Source organism: Diceros bicornis, chromosome 9 (assembly GCF_020826845.1).
Source record: "Diceros bicornis minor isolate mBicDic1 chromosome 9, mDicBic1.mat.cur, whole genome shotgun sequence".
Classification (NCBI taxonomy): domain Eukaryota; kingdom Metazoa; phylum Chordata; class Mammalia; order Perissodactyla; family Rhinocerotidae; genus Diceros; species Diceros bicornis.
Genome location: NC_080748.1, coordinates 71795253 through 71817763, shown reverse-complemented (window position 1 = coordinate 71817763; position 22511 = coordinate 71795253). Strand labels below are relative to the sequence as shown.

The window sequence follows — 22511 nt, the reverse complement described above, 5'->3', positions numbered from 1 at the left end:
TGCCACCAGAGAAGAATCCGGAATCCGTGACCTAGTCAGGCTGAGGAACCAGAGCCCCCAGTTGGAGGCAGTAAAGGGCCCAGAGACCCCCTCAAAGTCGATGAAAGGAAACCCAAAGGGGCAGGAGATGATACACATGGGAGAGGGCTGAGAGCTGTGTGACCTGGTCCTGCCAGTGTCTAAGTCTGCCGCCAGTGTTCCTTTCACCTGGACAAGGCAGCAGGAAGCTCTTCTCTCACCTGCCTCTCCAGCCTCGACCCCTAACATGCGCACACCCTTGCAGTTGGGTGGTATAGGTTCTCCCAAAGCATCATGTCCCCCCTGCTCCCAGCGTGTGCACGTGCCCCTCTACCTCAGAGACCTTCCCTTCTGTCATCTGGCTGGGGAGTCTCCTCGTTTTCAGCCAGCTCTAACATATCTGCCTCTGTGAGACCCTCAGTTCTTCCACAGCATCTTATCTATTCTTTTAAGATAGTATTTATGGTATACCGGTGTTCAAAGTAGCATTATTCACAGTAGCCAAAAGGTGGAAGCAACCCAAGTGTCTGTCGACGGATGAATGGGTAAACAAAATATGGTGTATACATGCAGTGGAATATTATTCAGCTTTAAAAAGGAAGGAAATTCTGACACATGGATGAACCTTGAGGACATTATGCTAAATGAAATAAGCCTGACACAAAAGGACAAGTACTGTATGATTCCACTTATATGAGGTTCCTAGAATAGTCAAATTCATAAAGACAGAAAGTAGAATGGTAGTCGCTAGGAGGTAGGGAAATGGGGAGTCGTTGTTTAATGGGTGCAGAGTTTCAGTTTTGCAAGGCCAAGAGAATTCTGGCAGTTGGTTGCACAACAGTGTGAATGTACTTAACATGACTGAACTATACACTTAAAAAATGGTTAAGTTGCTATCCCAGGTTTTTGATAAAATCCAAGATAGCTTGGATGGAGATGGGAGCAGGGATCCAGAGGAAAGACAGAAAAAAACTTGCCTATTTATCCTATCCCACTCTAATCTTACCTTCACTCTGTATTTCTTAACTCTTATGTTCTTCATGTGGGTAGTAATTTACATTATTTTGACTGTGTTTATTAAATGCAGTAAATGTTTATTTAGTAAAAAAAAAAAAAAGGTTAAGTTGGTAAATTTTATGTGTATTTTATCACAATTAAAAAATAAATGGGGGCTGGCCCAGTGGCGTAGTTGTTAGGGTCACACACTCCGCTTTGGCGGCCCGGAGTTTGCGGGTTCGTGTCCCTGGCGCAGACCTGTGTGCCACTTATCAAGCCATGTGTGGCGGCATCCCACGTACAAAATAGAGGAAGAATGGGTACAGATGTTAGCTCAGGGCTAATCTTCCTCAGCCAAAAGAGGATTGGCAACAGATGTTAGTTCAGAGCCAATCTTCCTCACCAAAAAATAAAATAAAGTAAAAACAATAGCACTTATGGCATGCTTTGTAATTTTGGGTCTGTATCTCACTGTACCCTGAGGCTTCTTCAAGTCAGAGAGCATCTTATTTTCATCTTTGTTCCCCAGAAAATGGCATTCTGCAGGGCACATAGTGGGTGCTGAGGGGCTGCTGGCTGGGAGAGTGAGTGAGTAACATGCAGATATGAAGCAACCAGTAACAGAAACTTACCCACAAGACAACTCCTGTAAACAACCAATTACCTAGATATGTTAAATACTTTAAGAACTACTCTTTTTAAACTCTCCCTCTACCACAGACCCATTTAGTGGACTACAGCCGTAATTTAATGGATGATATCCTTGTGACATGAAAGAATAAATGTTCAACTTAATGCCCAAATGATACCCAGGGAGCAGCATTAGTAAGTCACATGGCAAAAGCTGGCTCCTAATTATTTCCAGTTTCATTGTAGATGGGTAAGAAGGTGAGGACAGCTGTGTCAGGAAGACATTAAATGCAGCTGCTGATGTAACTCTGTCCCCAAGCACACTGTAAGGGATGTTTGTGTACTCACAGACAGTGTGTCCCTCAGATTTCACGTTGTAAACGTAATTCTGTTAATGTGCACATGTCTTAAATTTCCCTGGAAGCCATAAAATATAAATTATCAAAGAAACTGTGTAGTACAACTTAGAAACATAACAGATTTGTATTCTTCAATTTTAAACCCCCAGATCATTGGATTATCTGAGATTCTAAAATGAGGGAAAATTGAACTTGGAGACTGAATTATAAGAACTACAATAACTCGACTCTTGATTTGTGTTCTGGTCCATTTGCAGTATCACCTTTAGCTCCATTTATGTGTTGAGAGATTATATCCAGGCAGCGTCGTCATGAAATGATTTTACTCTGCCTGTGTGGGTCCCAGGCTTGTCTCCTCCACACCTGTCCCAGCCCCCGTTATTCTGGGACACCGCTTTGGTGTCGAATTTGATTGAGAGAGGCTTGCAGGGGAGGACATGGGAATGTGCCAACCCAGCAGAAATGATGCTTTATTTTTTCAGTCTTTTCCTCTGCTGTCCAGACTCCTGGAAGTTACAGTAAACAGGAAAATGTCATGGGTATGAAGCAGGTTTCTAATTCATGGAAGAAATAGCAAGTAAAAATAAAGAAGCAGAATGAGGTAAATAGCACCCTAGGCTTCCTGGTTAGATTCTAAACACTGGCTGCGTTTTTCATTTAGATGATTTTGTGGTTGATTTGATCATTTTAGAGAGTACTGGGCCATTTTAAAGCATTTTCCAGCTCTAGAGGTAGATTGGTTTTGGTTTGTTATTTTTTTTCTTGCTCAGAGCTATTACTTGGATAATACATTTTTACAGATGTGTACTAGACCTTGCTATAATGTGCAAAAATATTAGTTTCCTACATTTTCATCTTCTTTTACATAATACTTTCTCAGAAACCCCTCCCCTCACTCCCAGATTGTCCCGCTTCCCCTGCCGGCTTTCTGGTTCCTTGCTATTCAAACTGTGTAGCCAGGGCCAGCAACACCTGCATCACCTGGGAGCTTCTTAGAAATGCAGAATCTCAGGCCCACCCAGACCTCTTGACTGAGAATCACATTTGAGGATGCCCCAGTAAAGTCATCTTTCCCCCATAGGCAATTTTTAATGACTGATAATCTGTGATTTCCAAGAAATGTCCTTTGACGATTTGAAATTGAGCTCATGAATTACCCCAGCCCCTCTTGTGACTGAGCAGGAGGCTCTAGAAAGTTCTATGGCACTTACCACCCTACAGATGTATTTACTTTTATATTTTGCACATTGTGACTTTACATTATTACTTAATTCTGTGTGATTCCAAGTTTGTGTGTTTGTGTCTTTTTAGTCTAGTCTGTCTTCATCACACACAGCTTTCTTCCTGCTGTCTAGCCTTCCTCATACCAGCCTCCTGTAGAAGCTAGAGGTATTTCACCACGGGCTGGGCCCCGCCTGGGCCCCGAGTCAGAGACAGCCAAGCGTAGCATTATCTTTGACCACTTGATGGGATCAAAAATTAGTCTCACTGCCCCAAGCAGGGCAGTAGGTCTGTCTGGCCTGTTTCCCAGGTACCATGTGCCCCACTTAGCTGCATGTTTCTCTCCTAGTCACAGCTGTGGGTGCCACTTCTTCCTGCTGACAACTAGCCCATCCCACCTCGGGTACCCTCTTTGCTCAGAGATGTTGGCTTTCTTGTCCCACCTGCTGCGTTGTACCCACCTGCATCCACATGATGCTTTAAATGTCTGACAGTAGGATCTGTATGGTAGGCCAGTTCCTTTAACCACAACCACACCTCTCTCCACTTTCTCTCTTCTTGCTAGGCAGAGGGCCGTGATAAGGCGCCATCCAAGTGATAAGGAAGCCATAAGCAGAGTGGGCAAGAGGCAGGCAGACCTGGGTTTGAGTCCCATCCTGCACTTAACAGGCTCTATTATTTCAGACAGGCTAATTAATCTTATTAAGCCTTGATTGTCTCTTCTGCAAAATGAAAGTAATAGGACCTAGCCTCTAGGGTTGTTGTACAACTTAGACGAGATAAGACGTGTAAAGCACCTAGTACCGAGACCAGCACTAGCTAAGCGCCGGGACGATAGCTGTCCTTATCATAGGGAGTAAAATGACCATAACTACTTATGCTGCGTAAATTCTCTGCCCTGTGAACGTGAGAGATTGGCCATTTGCAAATGTATTTATGGTTATAGGCTCTATCTGCCATGTTTGTGTTCTCTGTCCAGCTTATCGTATACCTAAATGATATGGTAATACATTTTCCATAAATTTCTCCAGCCTGAATTAAACTTCTCAACTCTCTATGAAATGCCTATTTTGCACAGGACACCACAGGTAATACAGATAATACAAGGGTGAATCCAGTATAGATCCCGCTTTTCACACATATAGTCCAGTAGAAGAAACAAGGTAGTATAAAAATGACCACTACATTAGATGGAAGGAGGTCACAATTCTTATGGAAGTTTAGAAAAAGGTGACATGACATCTGTTAGGGCGAGAGAAGTCCACATGAGGGAACAGGTAGAGCATTTCCAAAGAATTAGGCCTTTGAGACAGACTTTGTGACATGCGGTTAGGATTTCCGCAGGTGGGAATGCATGTGAAAGGCATTCCTGGTGGTGGGACCAGCGTAAGCAAAGGCATAATGCTGTGAATCAGCGAGTGAAGGATTAGGCGCCTGCAGAGCACACAAGGAAATGAACTGCCAGGTGTGTAACGCACATTTCCACATTCATTCCTCACAACTACTAGTAATCCCAAGGAAGCTGACTGGTGGAACTTAATGCTAGAGAGGTTAGCTGGATGGTTTAGTAGAAGAGACATCCTGGGGTGGTGTGACCAGCAGAGAGCTGTCTTTCAGAAGTTTAATCTGAGAAGTGAGTGCACGTGGACCGTCGTGGGAAGATGCGGGAGGCAGGAAGCCAGTAGCTGTTGTGTACTCCTAGTAAGATGTAATGGGGAAAGTGATTCCACTTTTTGGAATCAAGCTGATGTTGATTAAAACAAAGTTAAAACACCAGGTCTGTGAATGTGCAGGGAAATGGGTGGGAGTTGAAACTGGTATTGTATTTCTGGAGGGTAGTTTGGCAGTACATAACAGCCTCCTTTGGAAATGTTCATACCTGTTTCTCAGCAATTCCACATCTAAGAATTTATCTTAAGGAAATAATTAAGGTTGCTTGCAAAGATTTAGCTTCAAGGATGCTTTAACACAGAGTTATTTATAACAGCAAAATATTGGAGACAGCCTAAATATCCATAAATACGGAGTTTCTTAAGTAAATGATCATATATACTGTAATATTATGTGGCCATTAGAATAAATATTTTTATGAAATATTAAATGAAAACAGATTATAATAATATGTTCATATTAATCCCATTTTGTTTAAATATATGAGCTTGTGTCTTTAGGAACACACACACAAATCCAGAAAGAAAATACATCAATATCTTAAGAATAGTTATATCAGCATGTAGGGGTTATGGCTAATATTTATTGACTTCATATTCATTTGCACTGATTATGGTTAAGAAAAGAGTTGATTTTGTTTTTTAAAAGGTAATTCAGCCTTGTACTCAGTGAGCACTGTGGGCATTAAAATGAGGGGACTGTCATGAAATGTGGTAGAAGTAGGATCTTGAGGGCTTGGCGCCATCCTGGACTGGGAGAAAGCTGGAAGTAGGTGGACGTTTTGAGCCCGTGAGCCTGGGAAAGAAATTATGAGATGAAAATGGAAAAGTCAGCAGAAGCAGCTGTTTTGAGTGGGGCATTGGGTATTGATCATGTTGAGTTTGATGTGTGAAGAGAGATCCAGGTACAAATGTCTAACGTGTTGGTGTGGTCGTCAGAGAACAACCTTGGCCTAGTTGAGAAAACATAAAGGGGTGGTTGCAAAGCAGCTAAAATAACAAGACTGTCTCAAAGTGTCTCTTTGGGGTTGTGAATGTAAACTTGCTGATGTTGATGATATTCTCCATGGGCAATTGGTAAAACCCATTGGTGACGTGAGAGACTCAGGCCATAGCCTTGATGACAGAACAGCAGAGAGAAATAGCCAGAGCCAGGTTTGCTGTGAGTTGCCTTTTTCTTATTATTCTCACTTGAGTTTGGAGCTCACAGTCTGGGGGTCATGGGCAGCCCTCAGTGCCCCCTGCCATATCTCGGCTGTTTACCAACAGTCTGCAAATGTTCCAGTTTGCACAGATGGATCAGTTTCAGTAGCGCTGATGGCACAGGGACATCTGCACATTCTTGGAGACATGGTTCTTGTCTCTGTCTTGATGTGTGTTGATTTACATAGAACACCCAGAAGTACATAGACACACGCCTGAGTCACGCATGTACGTACTAGGACCTATCTGTATGCAGAAATTGGCCCGTCTGTGAGATATAAATGAGGCCTTACCATAAGGTACAAAATGGCTATGAAGGTAATAGAATTAGCTAAAGCCATTTTCCTTTAACATTGAATCTTGATAAATTCTTTTTTGAAATGCCATTATTATTTTATAAATTAAGCCTTAAAACTTTGGCGGTATTCAAATGAGAAAATATGTCAAGTTCCCACCATATAATCAGTGCTCAGAAAGGTTTAGTTCTTCTCTCTTTAAAGCCAGGAGTTTTTAAAATTGACTCAATTAATTTACAAATGATTGAAAGCATGTCTTATGCCCCTCTTTGATTCTAGATTCCTAAGCAGAGATATTATCGCTTGGGAAGCTCCCACTAGGGAATTTGCAGTTGGGCAAGCTCATTGGTAAAAAAGGCCAATTTCTGCATCCAGGTTTAAAGGCACACAGCTAAAAGCCAGTTATTACAATACAGTTTCATTCCTGATCAGCATTTTACCTGCATTATATTATCTTTGATCTTATTGTCAGAATACTTAATTTCTCTCTGCTTTGGTTTTATTAACTAGACTGATACTTGAAACGTATCTTTCTCAAGGGGCAATTGTAGGTATTAATTGGTTTGTAAAGGCCTTTTGAACTGCTCAGATGAAAGGCCCCGTGTAAATAGCAGATGTTATTTGTGTTGATGGTGTTGTTGTTGATCTCATTATGTGTATTTTGGCTACTTGCTACTGTCTTTTAAGACACTTAGACCTGCATTTTAAAATTTGAAGATGTTTCCTTTCAGGAGAGAACATAACCAGATATTTAACATCCAGAAGTGATGTAGTTTTGATAGTTTCTCTACCAAAGAATAACTCCTCTTAAATGATAGAACTCTGGGAAAAATGAATACTTGTTTATGTATAACACTTCTGACTTGACTTGTTGACATCTATATAAAATTATACAAGCAATTCTCAAGGTTCAAAATACCAAGAGACTACGAATAAAGCTAATTTAAAAGCTGACTTCTTTTTGACCACCTGGGAGGCTGCTGGCTTTTCACTGCCAGTAGATTGATTCTGTTATTTTTAACTTTTCTTTAGATCAGTGGATCTCAAGCAGGGGCAATTTGCCCTCCACCCGCCAAGGAGGCATTTGTCAATGTCTGACATTTTTGGTTGCCACAAGTTGGGAGGTGCTACTGGTATCTGTTAGGTAGAGCCCAGGGATACTGGTAAACGTCCTGCAGTGCACAGGACAGCCCCCCACAACAAAGAATTATCTGGCCCAAAATGTCAACAGTACTAAAGCTGAGAAACTCTTCCAGACTACATTCAGTATAGGACTTTCTTAATTCATCTTCAGCAACCAAAGTTTCTCCTGGGTCTGTTGTATATTATTGTTCCTTCTTAATTCCTCCTGGATCTCTCTGCAGGTTGGCATTGTGGGAAGAACAGGAGCTGGAAAAAGTTCCCTCATTTCGGCCCTTTTTAGATTGTCAGAACCCGAAGGTAAAATTTGGATTGATAAGATCTTGACAACCGAAGTTGGACTTCACGATTTAAGGAAGAAAATGTCAATCATACCTCAGGTATGCAAGTCCGAGCATTCTCACATGTTCTTTTTAGAAGTGCACCTAGGTTTAATTGCTTTTCATTTTATTGCTTTTTTTTTTAATTGAACAAAGGGTTGATCCTTTTCCCCCAATAGAGCATATTTTTAACAGCAGGTATTTTCATCAGATACCAGGTTTTGTTTGTTTGTTCATTTGTTGTGTGTGTGTATATGTGAGATTTAAGAAGTTACCCAGATAGATTTCTGGACTCAGACTTCCCCAGGTACCACAGTTTTATCCACTGATAACCACATAATTTTGAGAACAAAATGATAAATGGTTTGTTTAGCACTCAAGAGGTTTCTATAGGGAAACATGGATTTGAAGTGTCTTAATGATGGAATTTTGCTGTAGGAAATAAAGCTACCTTTTTAAAGGTGATTATCTCCGTGGAGGGCTTTCTGTGAAACTGTGGGGCTTTGAGAATTACAGAGTGTGTACATGCTTTGTGGAGACTTTTAGAATCTAGCCATTAGTAAATGATTTTAACCAGGGAGGCAGTACAGAATAGTGAGGAAGAACACGGGCCCAGGAATTCCATCTCTCTGCACTTGTTTTCTCTCCCTTACAAAGCAGCTAATACCTTACAGTGTCAACTCCTAGATCTGGTGTGAGGACTAAACAGGTCAGTGCATGTGGAGTGCTTCTCACAGACCCAGTGTGTGGTTGCTCTGATGGTGGAAGGTTGAATTGACCATGTCTTCCTGGGTTCTGATTCTGTTTTCTTTTATTCTGCTTCTTAAAGAAGTATGACTTTCAGGAAGTGTTCTAGAGACTGGATTATATGCACAGTAGAAGCTCCTGTCATTCCCTGTGGTTCGTCCACTCAAGATAAATTCAGAAAATATTTATTGACCAATTACTGCCCTCCATGTACATAGTCAAGGGCAACATAGGCCCTATGCCCACCGGCCTGGGCCTCACGTCTTCTGTCCTTCCCTCTGCTTTGACACATACATACTCAACCCCAGACTTGCTGATGTTTTTTCTTTTTAAATTTTGGGTTTTTTTAACACTCTGCCATTATCTGGCCATCAAGGGAATTTGAGAAACACACACACACACACACACACACACACTCACTCTCTCTTGAGATGAGAATCACAGAGAGGAGATGACAAAGAGAGCCAGGTAAAGGTGCTTCCCAGCATGTGGATGTAAAGAGCTCTGAATTGCCTGTTTATTAGGAAGTACACAGAACATGGCACCCAAAGGAAAGGAAAATGTGGAATTATATCTTCTGACCAAGTAGAGCTACTACTACCTGCCACTGACCTCTGAAATAATTGGAATTATTTTGAAATCAAGATATCCCTTTCAGAACCACCATGAGATGCCACCTCACACACATTAGGATGGCTACTATCAAACAAACAGAAAATAACAAGTGTTGGCGAGGATGTGGAGAAATTGGAACCCCTATGCATGGCTGATGGAAATGTACAATGGTACAGGCACATTTTCCTGTGGAAAACAGGATGGAGGTTCCTCAAAAAATTAAAAACAGAATTGTCATATGATCCAGCCATTCTGCTCCTGGGTATAAACCCAAAATAATTGAAAGCAGGGTCTTAAAGAAATATCTGTGCATGCATGTTCATAGTAGCATTATTCACAATAGCAAAAAGGTGGGAGTAACCCAAGTGTCCCTTGATAGATGAATGGATAAACAAAATGTGGTATATCCATACAATGGAATATAATTCAGCCTTAAAAAGGAAGGACATTCTGATGCATGCTACAACATAGATGGACCTTGAGGACATTATGCTAAGTGAAATAAGCAGACACAAAAGGACAAATACTGTATGATTCCACTTATATGAGGTACCTAGAGTACTCCGATTTACGGAGACAGGAAGTAGAATGGTGGTCGCCAAGGAGTATGTGGAGGTAGCAAACGGGGAGTTGTTGTTTAATGGATATAGCGTTTCACTTTTGCAAGATGAAAGGAGCCTGTGACTGGATGATGGTGATGGCTGTACAACAATGTGAATGTATTTAATACCACTGAGGTCTACACTTAAAAATGGTGAAGATGGTAAATTTTGTTATGTGTATTTTACCACAATTAAAAAAAATTTTTTTTTTTTTAAGATATCTCTTTCAAGAAAAACGGGAAGAACATACAATCCCTGTATTTAAAGGTTCCCTCTGGTTATTAGATTCATAACTTAGTGATTACAGTAGAAAATATGAGCTTAAATTCCTAAGTTTTAGATTTTGGTTGTACCCCTCTCTGAAATGGGCCAAATGAGATTAGTTAACAGAAATAATGGGTGTGTCTGTAAAGTACTTTCATATCTTTGGATGAAAGGATCTAGAAATGTGTCCCATGTTACTTTTAATACTTCTTAATAAGAAATAGTTGTGTGCTTGTGTACATAAAAGAACTTTATAAGTAAAGAAATAACGTTAGATGATTCTTGGCTCTGCCGGTAATGTTTTGGAAGCACATCTGAGCAAAGACTAAATATACCTTGACATCACCAGGCTTTGGTTCTGTTCCACAGGTTTCCACCCTACTTTTGAGCAGCCTCTATGTATATACTCCAGGGAGCGTGCTTACAAAACAGTGCTAAGCTTTGTATCCATGTAGATAATGATCACCAACCATTGTAAACACAGAACCTTTATTTTTTCACCTTACATGCCTTTGTCTCCAAGGCGTGATGTTGGTTGAGTAAAGAAAGAGAGTCTAGAGAGACCGTGCGATGTGTCAAGGGTCTCAGGAAACCATTCAAGAGGCAGCCAGGGATAGAATCTTTCAGAGTGCAGACGGAGTGCCAGCACGACCCACATTTTTATTCTAGCTCTGTCTCATGTGAGCGTATGACCTTGATGAAGTCACTCAGCCTCCAAGCTTCAGTTTGCTCGTCCTTGCAGGGCTAGTAATTACCACCTCACAGATTTGTTGTGAAGATTTACCTGGATGACAAAATGTTTGTGGCCCCGTGCTTGGTTTTTAGGAATGCTCAGTAAATAGTAACTGTTATTATTAAGGATCGCAGTATTGGCCTTTCGGATATTATTACTACTTTAGTTAAAAAAACAACACATTCTGGAAGGACTTTGCTCTGTAATTTCTATTTATGCTTTTGTGGTCCTTGGCGATTTTCTTTTCGTTTATTGCTTATAATATAAACCAAATTGTTTACATAAATTTAAAGAGTGAAGCAAAGAAAATGAGTGCAACAGTAGTTCTAGGGAAAAGCGTTAACAGAGAAATCGATCCAGCTCTGTCCCATAAGGAACAGGAGGGGAGAAGATCACTTGTTTTTTCTGTCTCTGCTCCTACCAGGGTTGTTTCCTGACCACTGCTCAGTATCCCACCAGTACGTTGCATGTTGCATTCCGCCACGAAGAGCCCTGGCATTTTTTCTCAGCCCTTCCCACATTCCTGGCTAGTTTTTTTACCTCTCCTTGAGGACAGGGGCTGTGTCTCTCATTTGTCTTGCTTTAGTACTTGTTGCAGTTCCTGACAAGTGACACAAGTGTTAATAATAATTCCTAATCTTTGTGGAATCCTTAATACGTTTTAGTCTCTTTCCCTACTATCTCCCACGTAATCCTTTCAACAACTCTGTTGTTATCCTTATCTGATAGATTTAAAAACTGAGGCATAGTGAGTTTAACCCACTTACCAGGTAAGCGGTGGAGCCAGGGTTCAAATTTACTTCAGGGAGATTCCCCACTGCAGATCTTGAGCAGCTGACTGCTCTGCTGCGGACCTGAACACGCTGCTGACTGCAGTCCACAGTGAGAACTGCTTTGTATGATTCTGTGCATGCATGTGCAAGCATGTGCACGCACACACACCAATACAAAGAGTTCACAAAACAATATTACTCTTACTTGGTGCTCAGCACTGTGATATTTTCTATTATATCCATTTTATTCTAGTTCATATAAAAGATAAAATGATGGTCGTGAGGCACAAAATTAATTTCCTGATCCATTGGTTGCACCTGCAGTTTGAAAAACACTGCCCCTCACTGTCCTCCGTGTGTGGCTGGGCTTCTGGTACCTGTTAGCACCACGCCAGGAGCTTTGTGTATGTTCCAGATTTTCACAGCAGTCCTGCAAGGTTAGCCCCATTTTCCAGTAAGGAAACTGAGGCTTAGGGAGATTAATAACTTCCCTGAGTCAAACAGCTAATAAGCAGTGGAATCAGAACTCAGGACTTTCTTGACTCCAAATATATATATATTTTTTAGGCAATGTTTGTTGAACTGAGTGACATTCTCCTTAGATAGTTTACCCACTTTTTTCTATCACCTCAAAAAAGATTCCCGAAAACCATAAAAAAAAGAATAAATGTAGAGCGAAGTCAGAAGATATTTCTCCTAGTGCTGTGTCCCTCCTTTGGACAGTTTGGTGGTTTTGAAAGACTAAATTGTTTGTGACTTTTGCCAAAAAACTCAAGGCACGTTTCTAAAAGAAAATCACTTGAGAAACGAGTTTATTCACTTATGTGTCACGGGCTAGTAAGTATCAGGAGGAGGTACTCAGAATCTTACCTTGCCGGAGCCAAGAGCCCTTTCTCTTCGCAATGTCTAACTGGCTGCAGTGGTGGAGTCTGTTGGCCTAGTTACTTGAAGTTACTTGTACTGTAGAAAGCTTGTATATGTCTTCGCCTTAAAATGCCTAGGAAGTGGTGTTGCTTGTGTCTCAATACCTTGATTTAGGGAACCTAGGAAGTTGAGAGCAGACTCTGTCAAGGGGGACCCAGTGCTGCTTCCTTGGTTCCTGGATTCGGTGAGCCAGGCCTGCATCATCTTCCCTGGCTGCCTGCTCACTGTGGTCCTGGGTGCAGCAGTGAGTTTTCCTGATAGTCCCTCTCTCTTCCAGGCTCATCCCTGTCGCTCTTGACCCCACCATGAGCTGGTGAGAATTGGGGAAAATGTGATAGCAGCAAGGACCTGGATAGGAGCAGAGGCAGGGGGGTGGTGACATACACAATCAGGGGCCAGTCCTGGAGGGAACCTTCAAAATCAAATACTATATTTTTAAGAATATGCTCCTCAATTTGCGTTCAGAATCTCAGGAATAAGCGAAAAATGAAAGCACTTGCTAAATAATTTCCTTAAACAGGTAGCTGAAATGTATGCTTCCTTTGTGTTCCCGACCCAAAATAGTTAAATATGTTCCCCAAAGAAAACACCAAGATGAGATTATATTCAGAGAATAGCTTGCTTATCTGAAAGGATCTGGAAAAATGGATTTCAAAACGTCTTTGGATGGATTCTCTACACCCAGAGCCCCTGTCCTATTGGCACAAGGAGAATGTTTTCAATTGAAGAGCGATTCCATGCAAATTCAGTGTTTATGATAGCACTCCAAGGGCTGGCACAGATCAACAGCTGTCATCTTTATCATGAGTAAACAGACTCGCTTTTTATGTTTAATAGATTTTTTTAAATCAAAGCAAAACCTTGGTATTTTTTAAACAATGCACTCTGCTCTTTTGGTGTTTCCATCCCCTGGGTTTTCTTCAGGAGGTTGAAAAAGATTAACTAGAGCTATCTCTTTAAGACTTCTTGATTACCTGGTTTTCTTTCCCTTTTTTTCTTGTTGAGAACAAAACTCAAAGAGAGAAGAGGTGGGTATGCTGTTACTAGTAAAGAAATACAACTGGATTCTAGCCTAATGCGACTGGCCCTTTGTTTCCGACACTGAAGTCTTCATTAGAGCTGGTGGGACCACTCCCCGGCTCTCCTGACCTTTTTGTATCGAAAGAGGACTTTACACGACTTAAATTCTTTTTCCTTTGTTGGCGAACAATGTTCTTTTCTTCTGAATATTGATGATGATCGGTTCATTCAGAGGTTACAGGATTAGGGGGGAAAAAAAAAAGAAAACCAGGGTTTAAAGTGACTTCAGGTGATTCCCTCCTTGAAAAAGGGAGATGAGCTGCCCTTAATAAAAGTTCTGAGGTTAGAAATGAAAATGTAGCTCTTAGGGCTCGAGGAAGCAGAGCAGCAGCTACTCTGGAGGGTGTATGTGCGAGAGGGCAGTTTCCTGGTTTGGGACTGAAATGATGAGGATAAAATCAAGTCTGCTTTATCTGGCTCGTTTGTAACCACTTGTATGGTATTTGTCTCCGTTCTAGGTCGTGTTGAGTATCTGAAGGTTAGTGGGTAGGGTTTCTTCTTAGGATAATGAGACGCTTGTCTTCCAGCAGCGTATACACAAGGTCTAGTAGGACGGTGGTTTTCAGTCTTGCCGTTGTGTTGAGGGATTATCAATTTACTACACTAAATGCTTTGATTCAGACTGGCCCTTTTTGGGTCACACACCTAATATGAACTTGTGTTATGTTAGTAACAAAGGAATAATTACTACTGAATATGGCACAAAGGATAAAAAAAAATGTATAAACTTTAAACCGTGATGAAAAACAGGTTTGAAACTAATGCTTCATTTAAAATATTACATTGAACAAGAACATTTGTTTTTCTGACTGTACCAGTCCAGCTAACTCTTATTAAATAGGGTTTAATTGTGTACCTTAAGAAAAAATATACTTAGGCTAATAAATTTAGTATATATTTACATGAAGGTTGTATGCGCTACCATAAATCTCTACACCAAAATATTCTGCCTGCAAACATTTTTACGACACTTATTTATAAGATTAGTTTATTAACTTCATTGCTTAGAGGTGGGTACTTTAAATAATAATATCTATCACAATTGATAATTAATTTGACCCTTATCTGCTCTTTCGGTATGTGTCTACTGTGAGCATTTTTATTACCTCTTGTAGATAATATACTGGTTTTTTATTTGGCAAGTGGATGAAAGTAGAATGAGTAGAAACTAAAATGCACACCATGCATAAAACACATTGGCACATTAAAACAGACATTATTAACAAATTACCTGCTGGTTTTAAAGAAAAATATAGCTTCAGTCAGTTAATGTTTTAATAAATCATTCTTTTCATTCAACAAATTTTGATTGAAATTTTACTCATTTGGGAATATATAGTTGGCATGTCATAACAGAGAAATATTTGTATTTACTAAACTATTTTCTTCCTTCTAATACTGCTTATGTAAACATGAGTAATGGCCCAATATGTCCTTTTAGATTGGCAGTATAGATTTAAATGGGGACGCTTATTGCCGTAGGAAATGCTTAAACTTCGTTTTTTTTTCTGTTGATGACAGTCCGCAGTGATTTGGTGATAATTAGCAGAACCCCCTTCAGGGTGTCTGAGGCCTCTGTTTAACGCTCAGCTTAAAGCAGGTGCAGGAGTTGCTCGGGGGCTCAGAAGTAAACAACTCCTCTTTCTGCAAAGAATCCACTTTAGTCCCTCAGTCTTTGGAGGGATTCATCCACTTCAAGAAGTTTCCTAAAGAGAGGAGGCCCTGATTATGAAATAGGTGATTGAACTTCGAATGTGTATCTCTGTTCTCTTGAACCAGCAAAACCACCATTCCCCAACTTGCTAAATCTGTGAGCCCTTTCATGGCTTAAGGAAGGAAAAAAGGTCATCTTTTAAAAACAAAGCAATTTTTATGTAGATTAGCGTAGGTAACACCTCTCTAGAGTGTACTTTGAAAACCAGGTGGATACTTTATCAAACCCTACGCTTCTAACCAATATGAATTTGCTACATGAGAGGAACCTGAGGGAAAAAAATGTTCAGGTCATGTAAGCCTTGATGGGCAAAGAAACGGTCCTGTCATTAATATAAGCAAAGAGACCACCTCTCACTTCCCCCGGTGGACTCAAAGATGATTCCTGAACCTCTTCTCTTTCAGCTCCTTTATCTCCTCAAACACCAATCCTCAGTGAGTCTGTCAATTTGAGCCCCAGAGTAAAATACTGCGCATGGTTTACAGCCTTGGAGGGAAGGCGGGAGGAGAGTCAGAGTGAGGAGTGGTGGGTACCAGCCTCCCCTGGCCTGACCGCATCATATCTATAGACCTCATGCAAACAATTAAAGGAAGAGAAATCGCCTAGCTTGTTAGAATCTTAGATAATTACAAAGAATAGGATAATTTTTTTCTTTTTCTTCTTTTTTTTTTTTTGTTTAATCTGAAGTAGAATGATGGTTATTCCCCTGAAAAGGAACTCTTGCCATTGCTTACATGGTTCTTTAGTCTTTGATCCTAAATTCGGTAGTTTTAAGGAAGACTTTAAATTTAGGTCTTGGGATTATTCAGTTCAGTTCAGTAATCATTTTGAAACATCGTATGACCAAGTGATTTTTCAGTGCTTTTGAGGCATATCAGCCACTTAGCTGTGTGCAAATAAAGCACCCTTTTAAATGTTTTTTTAATTTTGGATCTTGCTTAGGGATACATGTTTTTTAGTGGCACACCATCTGTCTTCTGCATCCATTTCTCCCTCACCAGTCTTTAAGCTGAGACAATAGGGAAAGAAGGTATGGGAAGCTCTTCAAGTGTCATTCTTCTTCATGACTAGAGAAAAGTCTACCTTCTTAATCTTTCTTCCCAGGCTTTTGAGAAGTGAGGAGGAACAGTTTGTCCCTAAGACCAGGTGAGATTTGAGGCTGGTGATTCCCTTGAGCAGTTCTCAGGCACTTGTGGAAGAGTCAAATCTCCTCTTGTTCTCACTTCTCTGCATCTCATTGTTCTACCACCTCCAGTGAAAGTAGCCAATTGGGCTTTTCTCTGCTGCCCATATTCTTATGGCCTGGGTTATTAGAACTTTCCAGAAGAAAACTTAAATGGCCTATATAAGCATATGTACAAGATTCTCTCTTGAAACCGAGAGAGAGGCATGTGTTTCAAGAGTAATTGAATTATGGCTTCTCTTGAAGCAGATGGATAGGAAGAGGTATTTAAATTAAAATAGTTTTATTATGACGCACGTCCCTTGCAGTTAATAACGAGGTTCTGTGAGGCATGTAATCCTGATACACACCAGATAACATGGGGATTAGATGATGCAGAATCAGAGGCAATCTCTTCATGAATAGAGGTGCCGCTGGCACCATTAGTTTACATCCTCTTTGGACAAAAAAACAGGATGTCTCGTTCGCACATGTGGAGAGATTCCCAATCCTGGAAGACTGTTTTGCCAATGGAAAATATATCCTAGTTTATTTTTCAGTTCAAATATTTAACAGTTTTGCTTTGAGGCATAAACTTCAACCAGTCATGCTATTGGTGTTTTCTAGTATCACACCAAGATTGACAATTAATTCATATAGCTCTCTTGATGTAACATTCCTCAAATAATTATATCCTCGTTTTTCTGGGTAAGCAGATATTTCCAGGAAGGCATTTTTAAAAATCCAATCTTCCTGGGGCCGGCCCTGTGGCGCAGCGGTTAAGTGCGCATGCTCCGCTTCGGCAGCCCGAGGTTTCGCGGGTTCGGATCCCCGGCGCACACCAATGCACCGCTGGTCGAGCCATGCTGTGGTGGTGTCCCATACAAACTGGAGGAAGATGGGCACGGATGTTAGCCCAGGGCCGGTCTTCCTCAGCAAAAAAAAAGAGGAGGATTGGCATGGAGGTTATCTCAGGGCTGATCTTCCTCACCCAAAAAAAAAAAAAAACTTCCTTTTTCTTCTTCACTTTCTTCTTAAGATGACACACTTCAACAGTTTCTTTTGTTAATGTTCAATGATCCCGAAGATATTTTGGAGTGCACTTTGAACAATGGAAAATTAATAGAGATAATTGTTTGTAAACAGGCATTTGCAGCCTTTTAATTAATCATTATAGTGAATTATTTTTTTAATTGTCTTCTGAAAGTTAGCATTGTAATAAAATGAAAAGAGGCTATAGTAATAACATTCACTATTTTGGGATATTTAGGAACCTGTTTTATTCACTGGAACAATGAGGAAAAATCTGGATCCCTTTAATGAACATACAGATGAGGAACTGTGGAATGCCTTAAAAGAGGTAATTTATAAAATGTAATTATCTTTAACTTATTAGCATCAGTATATGTGTATCTACATTTATAGCATTGCAGGTAATTAAGGGGAACTTGGTGGTTTAACTGACTTTTTTCACCACCCAGGAGAACATTGATGACATGGATATACTTAAAATGTGTCTATTGATGATGATGAAAACCAGAAATAAAATGTCTCATGTTTTCATTTTAACTTTCTTCCTAGAATCTGAAGCAACTAGATACATTTTTTACTTGTCCTTAGCAGAACTCTAAACTAGAAGTTATATTTATGGGTTCAAATTCAGCTAGTGACCAGTTACCCTACAACATTGATTTTACTTCTCTGTTCTTAGGGAACACCCACTAAATGGAGTCATTACAAAACTAAATAATAGTTTTTCATTATTAACTGAAAGATAAATGAGATCATACTTATAAAATGCTTTGAATGTTATAAGAAAGTGTTTATAAAGGTAAGTTATACAGTTAGAATGTAATGATAATTATTTATTGGCAAACATGTCATTTTAATGCCGGGTAACAGAACCCTGGAGCTTTTGTAAGTTTTTATACTAATACATTGATTTCTAGAGGATTTGCTATTTATTATCTGTGTAGTGCTTCCCTTTGGACCACTTCTTTGAATTTCTTCACCCTCGCATGAAAAGGATTTTGACTGTTAAGGTACTGTTGGTTTGTATATTTTTTTTTTTTTTTTTTTTTTTTTTTTTTTTGTGAGGAGATCAGCCCTGAGCTAACATCCGCCAATCCTCCTCTCTTTTTGCTGAGGAAGACGGCCCTGGGCTAACATCTGTGCCTATCTTCCTCCACTTTATATGGGACGCCGCCACAGCATGGCTTACCAAGCAGTGCATCGGTGCGCGCCTGGGATCCGAACCAGCGAACCCCGGGCCGCCGCAGCGGAGCGCGCGCACTTAACCGCTTGCGCCACCGGGCCGGCCCCTGGTTTGTATATTTTAATACTGATTATTTTGTGTATTCACCCTAGTTCAACAAATTGATTCTAAGCTACTGGGTGGCAGAAACCGTATCTAGACTTTAAACCATAGACAGACTTCTAATCCCTCATAGGACCTAGCTCAGTCTTTTGCTTTTAAAAAGTAAGCACTTAACAAACATATGCTGAATGTTTGGATCTCTTCGTTTCGAAGAAGTGTGGCTTATTTCTTTAAAAAAAAAGGCACACATCCCAGTAACCAACACGTTGTTGTTGTTTTAAATTGGCGTGTTTGTCAGGGGCCGGCCTCGTGGCTTAGCGGTTAAGTGAGCGCGCTCTGCTGCTGGCGGCCTGGGTTCGGATCCTGGGCGCGCACTGACACACCGCTTCTCTGGCCATGCTGAGGCCGCGTCCCACGTACAGCAACTAGAAGGATGTGCAGCTATGACATACGACTATCTAGTGGGGCTTTGGGGGAAGAAAAATAAATAAATAAAAATTATTAAAAAAAAAAAAAAATTGGCGTGTTTGTCGTTTAGTGTCATCCTTCCAGGGATAGCTCTGAAAGCTTTAATTTATAGATGAGCTTTGACTGTGAGCAAGCCAAGTGGGAGGCCCAACAGTTTCCTGCCAGTAATTCTGGTTTCTGAATGCCTGTTGACGCTGAGTCCTTACACACCCACCCTGCTTTCCAGCAACTGTGGGGACTTTATTTTCCTAAATCAGGCCGATTACTTTACCTTCTCTTCCTTGAAAAGCAGTCGACCTCTGATTTCATTTAAGTTTGTGAGTCTTTCCACAGTGAAATTTAGAAGAGGTAGGAGACCAGTTAACCATCAAATATAAAGAAAGGTAGGATGATCCACTGCTCTTGAACTCATAGGACAAATTTAATGGCAAAATTGTGACTCACCTTAAAAAAAACAGGAATTACTGGTAAATTATTTTTCTATTTATTTTAGAGCTTGAGATCTCTTTTCACAGATTCTCAGATAGCAAAATTACTCTAGAAATACATTGTTCCATGGGCAGTGAAGAAATGTTAATTGAGAGACAAATCCTATCAAAAACTCTTAGAACTTGGCCATAACTTATTTCATCTGTAGGAGCCAAAATTAAAATAAAATTTAGTAGCCTCTCAATTCTAAAAATGATGAGGTGGAGGAACTGGTAGACGATACCAAGATCTACCTTTATTTAAACTACATTTGTAACTTTCTGTAAATAGAAATAAATGTGAATTTATTTCACCAAGTGAAGTCAGTGGTTTCTGCATATCGCTGCTGGAATTGACCTTGTTGCTTTCAAGATTCCTCACAGAGTGAGAAATCATCCCATCATTGTGTTTCTCTAGGAATTATTTCTTTATGACTTTTGCATGTTTTTCAGTGAAACGTTTGGTATCCTAATTTTTAGAAAATATACCAGATCTTTCATTGAAAAAGATATAAAGCAGTGAGACCAGTTTTTAGGTGGACTAAAAACCCTAATCAGCTGGTTTATAAATGATACCAAACTGGAAATGGAAACCCGAACTCATAGGATTGGCTTGAGAGTCAGTGAGAGGGCACTATTTTTTCCTCTTTAAGAACTTCAGTTAATAGGCAAAGGTGCTTTTGTTTTTTCTTTTGGGGTATGTGTGTGTGTGTTTTTTTTTTCCACAAATTCTCTTAGTTTTGCCTCCCCCTTATCCCTTGGTGAGTTAGATATTCAGAAGGGAGACAGTCCGATGGATGTTGCCCATCTCATCTTGGTTATTTTTTCATATACTGAAAATTAGTCAGCTGTAAACTGAAGAAAGTGCATTAGAAATTAATGCCAATTGGGGCACCTGCAAAGCAGAAGCAGCTCTATAAATATAACATCAGTCATGACTAGAGATGAAGCAGTTTATCAGTAAAAGGTCAAAAGATCCAAGTAGATAAAACTCTGAAAATGAATCAGCAGTATGTTGCTTCTATTTAAAAAAAAAAAAAAAAAAAGCTTTAATACTGGGATATACAATTAAGAGTATGGTATGTCATGCTAAAGCTAAACACCAATACCATATTTAACCCTAACTCAGAATTCCTGTTTCTTGGGATTAGACTTCCATCATGAGCACAATTCAAGATCACATGCATAGAAGTGCTTCAGGATTTAGGACACCCTGAAAACATTGTCCACTTACTTTTGGTGTTTTGTTATTTGACGTTGTAATTCTTTGTCCCTGCTTACTTGGCCATCACTCATCAATCTGTTGATCTCTCTTTTTTTTTTTTTCTGTGAGGAAGATCAGCCCTGAGCTAACATCCATGCCAATTCTCCTCTTTTTGCTGAGGAAGACCGGCCCTGAGTTAACATCTATTGCCAATCCTCCTCCTTCCCCACCACCCCCCGTGTTTCTCCCCAAAGCCCCAGTAGATAGTTGTATGTCATAGTTGCACATCCTTCTAGTTGCTGTATGTGAGACACAGCCTCAATATGGCCAGACAACTGGTGTGTTGGTGCGCGCCCGGGATCTGAACCCAGGCCGCCAGTAGCCCAGCGCGCACACCTAACCGCTAAGCCACCAGGCCGGCCTCTGTTGATTTCATAATGTGAAGTGTATTACTCTCTGTCCTTCTATAACTCTCAAGTACAGCCTGAGTTTGGTTCTTCCTCTATAAAATTCCTCCAAAACAAGTATTTATTGAACTGAGCTACTACCCATTATGGTTTTAGATTATCTTTCATAGTTGTTTTAAATTTATAATTACAATTTTATGAAGATAGATTAATATAAACACCGTCTATTCCCATAGTCTGGGGGAAATAAAATGTTATGTTGTGCCCTGTTTTTCATTCACTGCAAAACATTGATGAGATTGAAGTAAATGCACTTGACTAGTCTAACACTATGGGGTTAAATTTGGGAAAGAACCATTCCCAAAATAGGCAGCAAGTTTAATAACATATGAGGTGCAATTTGCAAAGGTGTGAATTTGTATTTTTTTTAAACCTTAAAAACCTTTCAAGATGGTAAAGTGCTGATCAGATTGTATCTTTAGAGAAACATACCTCCTCCAGTAATTCTTTAAAAAATTTTCCCTTTATTGTACTATCTCCTATGCAAAATGTACTTTGGGAAACTTGACTCAACCATAAAGATCTTTTTAACTTTTCTGTTTAGACTACATTGGGAGAAGTAGCTTCATTTTTTGAGAGACTTCTTAAGTAATCTCTGGAAAAGGGTTCCTGGTGGAAGTCATATGACAAGGATGGGGGACACTAAGATGATTTCTTTTTACCAGCTTTCTTGAAGTATAATTTACATACTAGAAAATTCCCCCATTATAAGTGTGATTCAGTGATTTTGGTAAATTTATAGTTATACAATCATCATGACAATCCAGTTTTAGAAGATCACTTTCACCCCAAAAATTCCCTCATGTCCACATACAATTAACCCTCCAGCCCTTGGGCAACCACTGTTCTGCTTTTTGTGTCTATAAATTCCTGCAGTTACCTTTTAACTAAAAATTAAGAGAAACATTTTTAGTTTTCTATATTTTGCCTTGAGAACAATTTTATTTAGCATACTATATATTTCTTAATGAAACTGGCATAGTATGGACAGACTGTGCCTACTGATGGCAACAGTGAAGAATCTTGACTCCCATGAAGTTTGTGCTCTTAAGTCAGAGTATTCTGTCCTGAGTTGACTCAACCATCTTTCTCAGTGAACATTAATTGGAAGTAACTCTCCT

At 40.0% G+C, this 22511-nt stretch overlaps 1 protein-coding gene across 6 annotated transcripts in view; it reads left to right on the top strand.

The window, feature by feature from the left end:
- ABCC4 (ATP binding cassette subfamily C member 4) overlaps window positions 1-22511 on the top strand; it is a 266824-nt gene that overhangs the window by 204521 nt on the left and 39792 nt on the right. For all 6 annotated transcript variants that reach the window (XM_058548381.1, XM_058548382.1, XM_058548378.1 and 3 more), the window contains 2 exons: window positions 7758-7913; window positions 17738-17827. In XM_058548381.1, the coding sequence (XP_058404364.1) occupies window positions 7758-7913; window positions 17738-17827 (246 nt within the window). The remainder of the gene's footprint in view (window positions 1-7757; window positions 7914-17737; window positions 17828-22511) is intronic.